Below are 9,792 nucleotides of genomic sequence, written 5' to 3'. Positions count from 1 at the left end.
CATCCCACGGAAGGGACCTTTTTTTGCGTCGCGGGTTACGATTACAACTAGCCTGGTCTTTATACAGGCTAGGTTACAACTAGCCTTTTTTTAATTTTGCCAAAATATACGCGGTATACCTGTGTTTTTCAGTTGCCAAGATGACAAGATGGCGGCTTTTGCTAAAATAGTCTCGTCACTAGATTCTTTACAAACGTCTTGCATTCGTGCGATCGCTGATCATGTATCTCAGCACAAAGGCGGCTTAAAAGACTTACCCCGAGAGGTGAAGGACAATCTGGTCTTGCTCTTTTCAAAGAGGGGTCTTTTGAGCGACGATGTTTTGCCGAAGGTAAGGTTAAGAGTACTAGTAAACATTAAAACATAACTTCCGTATCGTTATCATATGTTAGTATATGGAACGCTAAGCAACATTAACGACTTTCTAACTTACCTTACTTTAGTAGTACAGTAAGAAAAAAAACTAGGTCTTTTACAAGGGACACCAACGAGCTAATGTATGTGTACTGTTTACTTAAAAGGTCGCTTGCGCGTGAATCAACAGATCATAAACAGACGGCGTTTTCAATTTTAAACTTCGCACAGAACCGTCAATATTTATGCGCTTGTACTAGATTTTTTACCAAAGACGACCCAATGTATGGGGAGCGCAAACATTTTAAAATTGTATTTGTATTAACACGCAATAATGTAGTAGCACATAAAAAGTAAACAACATGCCAAAGTCTGTTTGACTACTTTATGTCCAACAGATGTATAGTTGTAACATTTTGACTAACACTACCATTTTAGAACATCTTTTAGCAAAACTGATAAAAACACATTTTCCGCAATATTTCAACAATCAGCCGTGGAATTTTAGAGATATTTGTCAATTAAAAAATTATGTCCTTTAGACAACTTTTATGATCTACTAGACTATATAGAAGCGCTTTGTTTGGGCAGGGGAATTTTTTAAAGTGAGGGACTATCTTGGGTTGTGTTTTCATGCTGGCGGTGGTTGTCAATTTTACGACATACAGCCGTATGCAAATCAAGAGCATGTTGGAAATGCACACATAAGTCAGGGGGGAAGGAAGCAAAGGCGAGGGTGAAGCGTGAGCTGTTTACAATACAACACCATAAGAGCTCGTGCCTATCAACGTTTGCTTCAATTTATATAGATTTATATTACAGAAATTCCTATGTTGTTTATTTTCAAGCTGGGAGGGTGGGGGGTGAGAGGGTAGTTCATTATGAACTTGTAAGCTAAGGGGGCGCTCATTAGATAGGAGGTGTTCTTTACTGTAGTTTGGGGGCATTTACTAGATCATTTACGGTCTGTATGGTATAAATGGAGGAGGGCGGGGGTGGGGGGATGGAGGGGCAAAGTGAAATTTTTTTTGCTCCTCACTATTTATCAGGCAATAGACTTGTACCTATTTCTGAAAAGTTTAACTTGTCTGAGTGTAACACATGTGATGGTTATTTCAGATTGTGTCCCCACTCATCCGTGATTTGGATTTGTCTGAGTCTGACACATCAGATGAAGGCCTCATGGCTCTTCAAGTCTGTAAGAAGCTGAGAAAACTGGACTTAAATGCTGTCAAGGATAGAAGAGAGAACATCACATCAAATGGCAAGTTTTCATTTGTTGCTGCATAGGAGTACAGAAACCATAACTAATAAACAAATCATGTATGTGTTCTACAGGGCTTCTGGAATTACGCGCTTGTGCGGAAGCGCGAAATTTGGCTTTAATCCGCGTAATCCACAAATTCCGCGTAGTCCCAACTAATTTGGCTAAATTTTGAAAGACAAAACATTTAAGTGCACAGCTGATGTGTTCTTTTAGGGTTCTTACATCTATTTCTCGTAAAAAAGAGATATATTTTTTCGTAAGAGTGCAATATTTCGAACTGAATTTCGAAAACAATAAAAACGACTAGGCATTCTTTGCTAAATCGCGAAGGCCTAGGACTAATAATAAAATACCTTTTTTAATTGGCTGGTGGCTAGGAGCCAATGAAAACTTGCCTAAGATATTTTCACGCAAAACAATTAAATTTTTCAAGTTATTTCGTGCTTTCCTTCAGTACAAAATGTAGTTTGGACGTAACAGTTGATATTCCTTGTAATTTAGTGCGTAATTCAGTAAAGAATCCTGCAAAATTTTGATTTTTAAAGAAAAATGTATTGCGAAATCCCGCGTAATGATTAATTTACCGCGTAATTTAGTGCATAATTTAGCAAAAAATCCCGCGTAATTTTGAGTTTTTTCTGCGTAATTCCAGAAGCCCTGGGTCTATCATCAATGCTGCATTCTGATCGGTTGAGCTACTGGTAGGCTAAAAGTTAGGCTATAAGTAATGCAAATGTAACAGTCAAATATTTGAGAGCCATAAAATGGCAAATGACTAGCCCAGACAAAATTTCTGGCTTTACAAATTGACCAACTAATCAAGTGCAATTTGACTAAAAAGCAGTTATTTTCCTCGCAGGCGCGTACACAGGGGGGTGCTAAGGGGGGGGGGCAGAAAAGTGGGTCATTTCTTATTAAGGAACCTTCAAATTCTGTGCTTTTTCCATACTCTGTTTGATTCCTATGACTGCGCAACCCCCTTTGGCCAATCCTGGGAGCACGTCTGCCTTGCCTTTATGGTCTGTGACATTTTGCCTCATGGACAATTGACAAAGAATAAATGGAATAATTGTTAAATATTGCATTAAAAAAGAGTTTTGTTTATAAATTTGCCTCATAGAGTTTGGTTATATTTTTGGCCCTAATTCTAGTGTTTAAGCATAGTGGGTGCTATTTTTAGTCAAAATAAGGGAAACCCTCTAAGGAAAAATTGGGCTTTGCTCAGAAAGCAGCTTTGCTGTTTAGAAGTGTGTTCGTACAACACCAAAGTGCTGATAAACTTCCCCCATCCCCATCACTACACTCAATTTTAACCTTCTTTGGAAGCCTAAAACCCTTGACGGTTTGAAACCAATTTGATTAACATCAACTGATTAGTGAAGTGTTATTCTCATTTGTTAATATTGCGATGTTTATGGAATATTGTAAGCTTAATGTACTTTCTAATTTCCAGGAATTATCACACTTTCACAGTCATGTCATGACTTACAAACTGTATACTTGCGCAGATGCACCAGCATTGGTGATGAGGCAGTCATAGCATTGGCAGAGAACTGCCCTCAACTGATGCACTTAAACCTTGGTGGATGCCTGCAGATAACTGACAGATCTCTAAAAGCATTAGCGAAACACTCAAAGTTCCTACAGAGCTTGAATGTCAGCAAAACCAAGGTAACGACCATTGTTACCCAATCCTACCTATTCCTGGTTTTCAGCTTTTAGCCATCCAACGTTTTATTTGCATGTCATTCCTGGTACATTTTCAATGAAGTTCATTGAATTGTTTTTAATGCCCTTTTTAAGATAACAGACACTGGGATCTTCAGCTTGACAAGTGGTTGTTGTACACAGTCATTAAAGGTACATACTGTGGTTGATCTGGGGGTAGTTGGTAGGGTGTGGGGTGGGGTGGTGGGGGGGAAGGTTAGGGTGATGGGTGCTCCAAACGTATGGAATAAGATTTTAAAATAAGCTATATATGTCATGATTACACCTAGCCACAGTCATGATTACACCTAGCAACAGTCATGATTACACCTAGCAAAAGTCATGATTGCACCTAGCAAAAGTCATGATTACACCTAGCAAAAGTCATGATTACACTTAGCCACAGTCATGATTACACCTAGCCACAGTCATGATTACACCTAGCAAAAGTCATGATTACACCTAGCTACAGTCATGATTACACCTAGCCACAGTCATGATTACACCTAGCAAAAGTCATGATTACACCTAGCCACAGTCATGATTACACCTAGCCACAGTCATGATTACACCTAGCAAAAGTCATGATTAAACCTAGCCACAGTCATGATTACACCTAGCAACAGTCATGATTACACCTAGCTACAGTCATGATTACACCTAGCCACAGTCATGATTACACCTAGCAAAAGTCATGATTACACCTAGCTACAGTCATGATTACACCTAGCCACAGTCATGATTACACCTAGCAAAAGTCATGATTACACCTAGCCACAGTCATAATAACACCTAGTAACAGTCAAGATTACACCTAGCCACAGTCATGATTACACTTAGCCACAGTTATAATTACACCTAGTAACAGTCATGATTACACATAGCCACAGTCATTAACATACCTAGCAACTGTCATAGTCACACCTAGCAACAGTCATGATAACACTTAGCATCAGTCATTATTACACCTAGCCACAGTCATGATTACACTTAACAACAGTCATGATTTAACCTAGCAACAGTCATGATCACACCTATCAACAATCATAATTACACCTAGCAACAATCATGATCACACCTAGCAATTAATGATAACACCTAGTAACATTCATGATCACACCTAGCAACAATCATGATTTTGCCTAGCAACAGTCATGATCACACCTAGCAACAATCATGATTACACATAGCAACATTCATTATCACAACAAATAATAAGACCTAGTAACAGCCATAGGCATACCTAGCAGCTAATGATAACACCTAGTAACAGTCATAAGCATACCTAGCAACTAATGATAACACCTAGTGAAAGTCATGAGCATACCTAGCAACTAACGATAATACCTAGTAACAGTTATGATCATTCCTAGTAACGGTCATGTTCACACCTAGCCATGATTAGTCAAATAAAATAAAACATAACAAAGTTGTCTTTGACTTGAGTTAAATGATGACACCTATCAACAACTCATTCCTTATATATCTGCTGTGCCTACCTGCAGGCCGTCAGGATGAAGCCCCCCCCCTTCAAGAAGTGTGCTTATTCCACCCTGTGGCCAAGCCCATAGCAGAGCCAATGTTTTGGCCAAATATGGCAAAAGGGGGAGACCCTGTGAGCCCCCTCATCTCTCCATTCTTTTGATACAAAATCTTTCTCAAACCCTGATTTCTTAGAAAGGAGCTGCACTTGTCCAACTGCAAGAAAGAACACCCCCACTCAACCAATCAACCACAACTGTTCTTTGTACCCCCTCATGTCTTACACCCCTTGATTTCTATCCGAACCCCCCTTGATTTATACAGGTGCTGCACTTACCCCAATTAACACAACGAGATTTTTATATCCCCCCCCCCCTAATTTCTGTATGAGCTCCACTTTGTCACTCAATCAATCATAATTGTTTTTTGGTACCCTTCCTTGATTTAAATTACAACCAGACTTTTAACTTCCCCCTAATTTTTGTTGTAGGAGTTACACTTGGCCCACTGCAAGGACATCACAGATGACGGTGTGGAGTCAGTGCTCATGCTTTGCCCAAATGTTACAATTCTCATCTTCCACAATTGTCCTCTTGTGACAGACAGGTCGCGTTATGCAATGGAGGAAGTTGCGCAGAGGGGGGGAGTGATGAAGCAACTCTCATGGACTGTATACTAGTACCTTTTTCCCCACCCTACACTACCTTTTTTACGCTACATCATATTATGTGTTATTAATGTTTTTTGTGTGCATAATAAGGCTATGTGCCATGTTGTGACCATTGTCGTATATTAGGGACCTTAAGCAAGGACGACGTCGATGGCTAGGAAAATGCGATCGAAAAAGATGTTTTCGGGTGTGGCGATAAATAATGATTTAATTGCATTCCATTTTTTTGCTGTCGGTGTCCGCATTGCTGTCATTGTTGCTAAAGGTCTCTATTTTGTTTTGCCTGAACACACACTCAACTATTCTGACCACCCCACAATATATCCTGACTACTGTAGACACTCATCTATCCCAACCACTCCCTTAACTATCCAGACCACTCCAGTCATTTATCCTGACCACTTCACTCATCTATCCCAACCACTCCCTTAACTATCCAGACCACTCCACTCATTTATCCTGACCACTTCACTCATCTATCCCGACCACTCCACTTATCTATCCCAACCACTCCCTTAACTATCCAGACCACTCCACTCATCTATCCCAACTACTCCCTTAACTATCCAGACCACTCCACTCATATATCCCAACTACTCCACTCATTTATCCTGACCACTTCACTCATCTATCCCGACCACTCCACTTATCTATCCATACTACTCCACTCATTTATCCTGACCACTCCACTCACCTATCCAAACACTCCACTCTATTCTGGCCTCTCCACTCATCTATCCCGAAAACTCCACTCCTCTATCTCGACAACTCCACTCATCTATCTTGACCACTCCACTCATCCATCTCGACCACTCCTTTCATCCATCCCAACCACTCCACTCATCTATCCATCCCACTCCTTTTATTTCCTCAGAACACTCCACTCATCTATCCAGAATGTTTACGGTTTAAATGGCTTTATCTCCCTTTACAACTCAATAATTTATGGTTGTGCGTGATCATTTTTCAGTTTATAGAGTTTTATTTTTAAACAAAATAGACTATGCATGCAATGGAGATATGAGTGTTAAAAGCAGCTAATGATTTCACGTCTTAGTGTGTGAATCACTTAAGGTTGGTTGACAAAATTTGTCATTAAATAAATGTTATAGGTGAAAACCTCAACATATCTCTTACTGCTTTATACATACGCATTTTACTTTTCGCGAAAATACAGTTCCTTTTCTCCGCTATCGCCGCGCTTATCTACCCACACCAGGACAGTACCTGTTTTTAAGCCCATCGAGCCTGAGCTAAACCAAATATTTAGCAATCTTTAAAACAAAGGCATATAAACATGCATCTATTTTAAATAAGGTTGCACTCTCTGGGCCGTAGCAGGGGGAGGGCCGCCCCCCCCCCCCCCAAAAAAAAAAAAATATTTTCAAAAATTGAAAAGAAAATGACCAGTAGGGGCGAAGGCTCGGTTTCCAGCCATGGTGGTTTCGGTGCGCTCGCGATCCCCTTCCATTCTACGGCTGGGCGCAGGGTACGCGGCTTTGTCTGGATTAGCCAATCAGAAACTTACTGCTCGAAAGTCCGTCGGTAAATACATTAGCATAATTATCACAACAAGGGGTCAAAATGGCAGGTCGAGTGCTTCACATCTGCTCGAGAATTCCCCAAACAAACACCTAGGTTTTCAAAACTCAATGAAGGCACAAATAAAATAATGTTTTATTTCTTTTATAAAATTATTTCTAATCCTACGCAAACGCAAAAGATGACTTCACAACAGCGCGCGCTCATGACGTCATTCTAGTGATGCAATGAAATTTTTTTGTGTTCAGAGACAACAAAAGTTTGCCCCAAGTATCGCGAACAAAAAATGGTCCGCGCACAGTTTTATAAAGTCTCGCTAAAAATGTTTTCCCCGAAAGGCCCCCGTACAAAAAAAATACTTGCCATTTATATTTTATTTGCAACATGCCATTTACCTAGAATAGTGTGCAACAGCGTGTTTTTTCTATTAAATGCACAGAATTTAGGCCTAATCCCGTAGCTCGCAAATCCCTTACCAGTAGCGTAGCCAGGGGGGTGACCAAGAGGGCCCGGGCCCCCCCTTCTAGCAGCCAAAAATACAGGAAAATGTATGAGACATTATCTAAAACACAGTAGAAAATGCCTTGAAAGGGCCTTTTGGGCTCCCTCCTGTTGAAAATCCTGGCTACGCCGCTGCCCTACAGACACTATACCAAATAATCCCTATCTTTCAAAATCCCTTACAGTCACTAGACGAAATCCCTATCTCGAAAAATCCCTTCCATCAGACACTGAGCCAAATCCCGTATCCGGCGAAATTCCTTCCATACCCTAGGCCAAATCCCTTATCCAGTTAACCTACCAGACCCTAGGTCCAAATTCCCATCCCGTGAGAAATCCCCGAACCAAGGTCAAAGCGTCTCCCTAGTAATCCCTTCCAGACCCTATAATGTCGCCCGGTGGTCTAAACCAGAGTCATCACACTTCTTGCAATGACGTCATACGACAAATTACCAGGGTAATGGACTAACAATTTTATCGCACGAGATCGCAATGGAGACATTCACAGGTTGCAAAATTAGGCCAAGTTCGATAGATATTTGTCTGCCTGCCCTCGAAAGGTCAAATAGATCTGCCCGCAAAATAAGCAATGGTTGCATCTTTAAAGTGCATGCATGCTCAACTTAACAGTTAGCATACCCTTTATCCACGGCCGTAGCAGGGGTGGGGCACTGGGGGCACGTGCTCCCCCTTTAATAATTTTAAAAATTATAAGGAAATGACCAGTAGGCGTGGCTGTGCCCCCTCAATATTTTCATAATGTTTCTGTATTGTTCCCCCCTCCCCCATTTTTCGAGTCCTGCGCTACGGCCCTGACTGACTATTCTGAATAAGGCAATATTTCATGTTTTATTCAAGTGTTTATGTATTTGTTCTCGCACACTGGCGTGTGATTGAATAGGCCATTCTGTGTTCTGTTGATATTTTTCCATCCTCGGGACCCCGTCCTCTCGAACCCTGCCCTCGAAAACGTTTTATACGACCGCTACTATAAATACAATCACAGGCGCCCCAAGTTCAGTGGTCTTCTCGTATGAAACCGCTTCGATACTAAAGTTTATATATGGAAATAGAAACGTATTAAAAATAAAAGAATTAGTAGTTGATTTTGGTGTATAATAAAGGCGGAAGTCTTACATGAAGTCTCTGTGTCGTTTTCTTTCCCATTTGAGCCGTTTTGTTAGTTCAGAGGAGGGTCCGCCAATACCTCGAACCTCTCTAATTCTTTTATTTTTAATACGTTTCTATGTCCATAAACTTTAGTATCGAAGCGGTTTCATACGAGAAAGACCACTGACAGGGTCTACATTGGGGGATCTGCATGTCGGTAGTCAGTTAAAATTTCCATAATTTGGCGGTAGTCGGTAAGAATTATCGGTCTTTGTCGGTAGTCTTTGAATCTAAGCTAGTATTCTCTTTTGCACTAGATTTCACGTATAAACAAGATTAAACATTATTTAGGGTTGATTAGTAATTGATAACCTATTGATAATATGGGTTAATAATTGACTGAAAATTTGATGCAACAGGAAATACATAGTGCAGATTCTGAAATGGCCGAATTTTCCCTGCGAAATACAGAGAAGAGGCCTTGCTAGCAGGGAAAATTTAAGAAGAATGACGATGGAAGTAAATAGTAAAAATACCGGCAATAATAAAATATCGGTAGTCGGCAAACATTTTTTGTCGCTAGTCACTAGTTATTTTCATGCTTTGTCGGTAGTCAGTTACTTTTTAAGCCGTTTGTCGCTAGTCGGTTAACCCCATCCAAACCCTGTACTGAACTTGGGGCGCCCGTGATACCATAACACGTTCCCATCCTCGCAGCTGGCTATTTAACCGGATAACCAAATTATTACAAAACGTTTGCTCAAACGAAGAACGTCCGCTATTATTTCCGCTATTTGTGACAATAGCCCATTCTCAATCACTAAGTTTTGGCGCCATTTTCAACACGCATGCATGACGTCAATATTTTAATTTATTATATTTATTATTATTTATTATAATATATTAATTTATTATTATATCTATTTATAAATAGCTAGGTAACTATGACGGGATACTATAAACACAAAGTTGCGACTGTTCAAGATAACAAACGAAACTTAATGACAAAAGAAGCATTGTAGTAAATCGTTGTTGCTTAGTTATACTTCCCTGCTCAGGGACGTAGCCAGGGGGGTGCCCGGCTAGCAACCCCCCCACCCCCCTCAGCAGCCAAAAATACAGTAAATGTATAAGACATTATCTAAAATACAGCGAAAAA

The 9,792-nt window shown here is 40.3% G+C and overlaps 1 protein-coding gene across 1 annotated transcript; it reads left to right on the top strand.

The window, feature by feature from the left end:
* The first annotated feature begins 111 nt into the window (after positions 1-111).
* On the top strand, positions 112-5,710 carry LOC5515661 (protein AMN1 homolog). The gene is made up of 5 exons (XM_001635762.3): positions 112-331; positions 1,474-1,618; positions 3,075-3,292; positions 3,425-3,481; positions 5,301-5,710. The coding sequence occupies exons 1-5, from the start codon at positions 149-151 to the stop codon at positions 5,487-5,489; spliced, it is 792 nt and encodes a 263-aa protein (XP_001635812.2). The 5' UTR covers positions 112-148; the 3' UTR covers positions 5,490-5,710.
* The last annotated feature ends 4,082 nt before the right edge of the window (positions 5,711-9,792 follow it).

Source organism: Nematostella vectensis, chromosome 15 (genome assembly GCF_932526225.1).
Source record: "Nematostella vectensis chromosome 15, jaNemVect1.1, whole genome shotgun sequence".
Classification (NCBI taxonomy): Eukaryota; Metazoa; Cnidaria; class Anthozoa; order Actiniaria; family Edwardsiidae; genus Nematostella; species Nematostella vectensis.
This window is presented reverse-complemented; position numbering and strand designations above follow the sequence as displayed.

What these genes read in the sequence shown, in the direction of transcription:
- LOC5515661 (XM_001635762.3), top strand. Translation starts at nt 149, where the DNA reads ATGGCGGCTTTTGCTAAAATAGTCTCGTCACTAGATTCTTTACAAACG. An exon ending in AGAGAACATCACATCAAATG is followed by an intron (nt 1,619 to 3,074) that starts GCAAGTTTTCAT and finishes TCTAATTTCCAG; the next exon opens with GAATTATCACACTTTCACAG. An exon ending in TGAATGTCAGCAAAACCAAG is followed by an intron (nt 3,293 to 3,424) that starts GTAACGACCATT and finishes GCCCTTTTTAAG; the next exon opens with ATAACAGACACTGGGATCTT.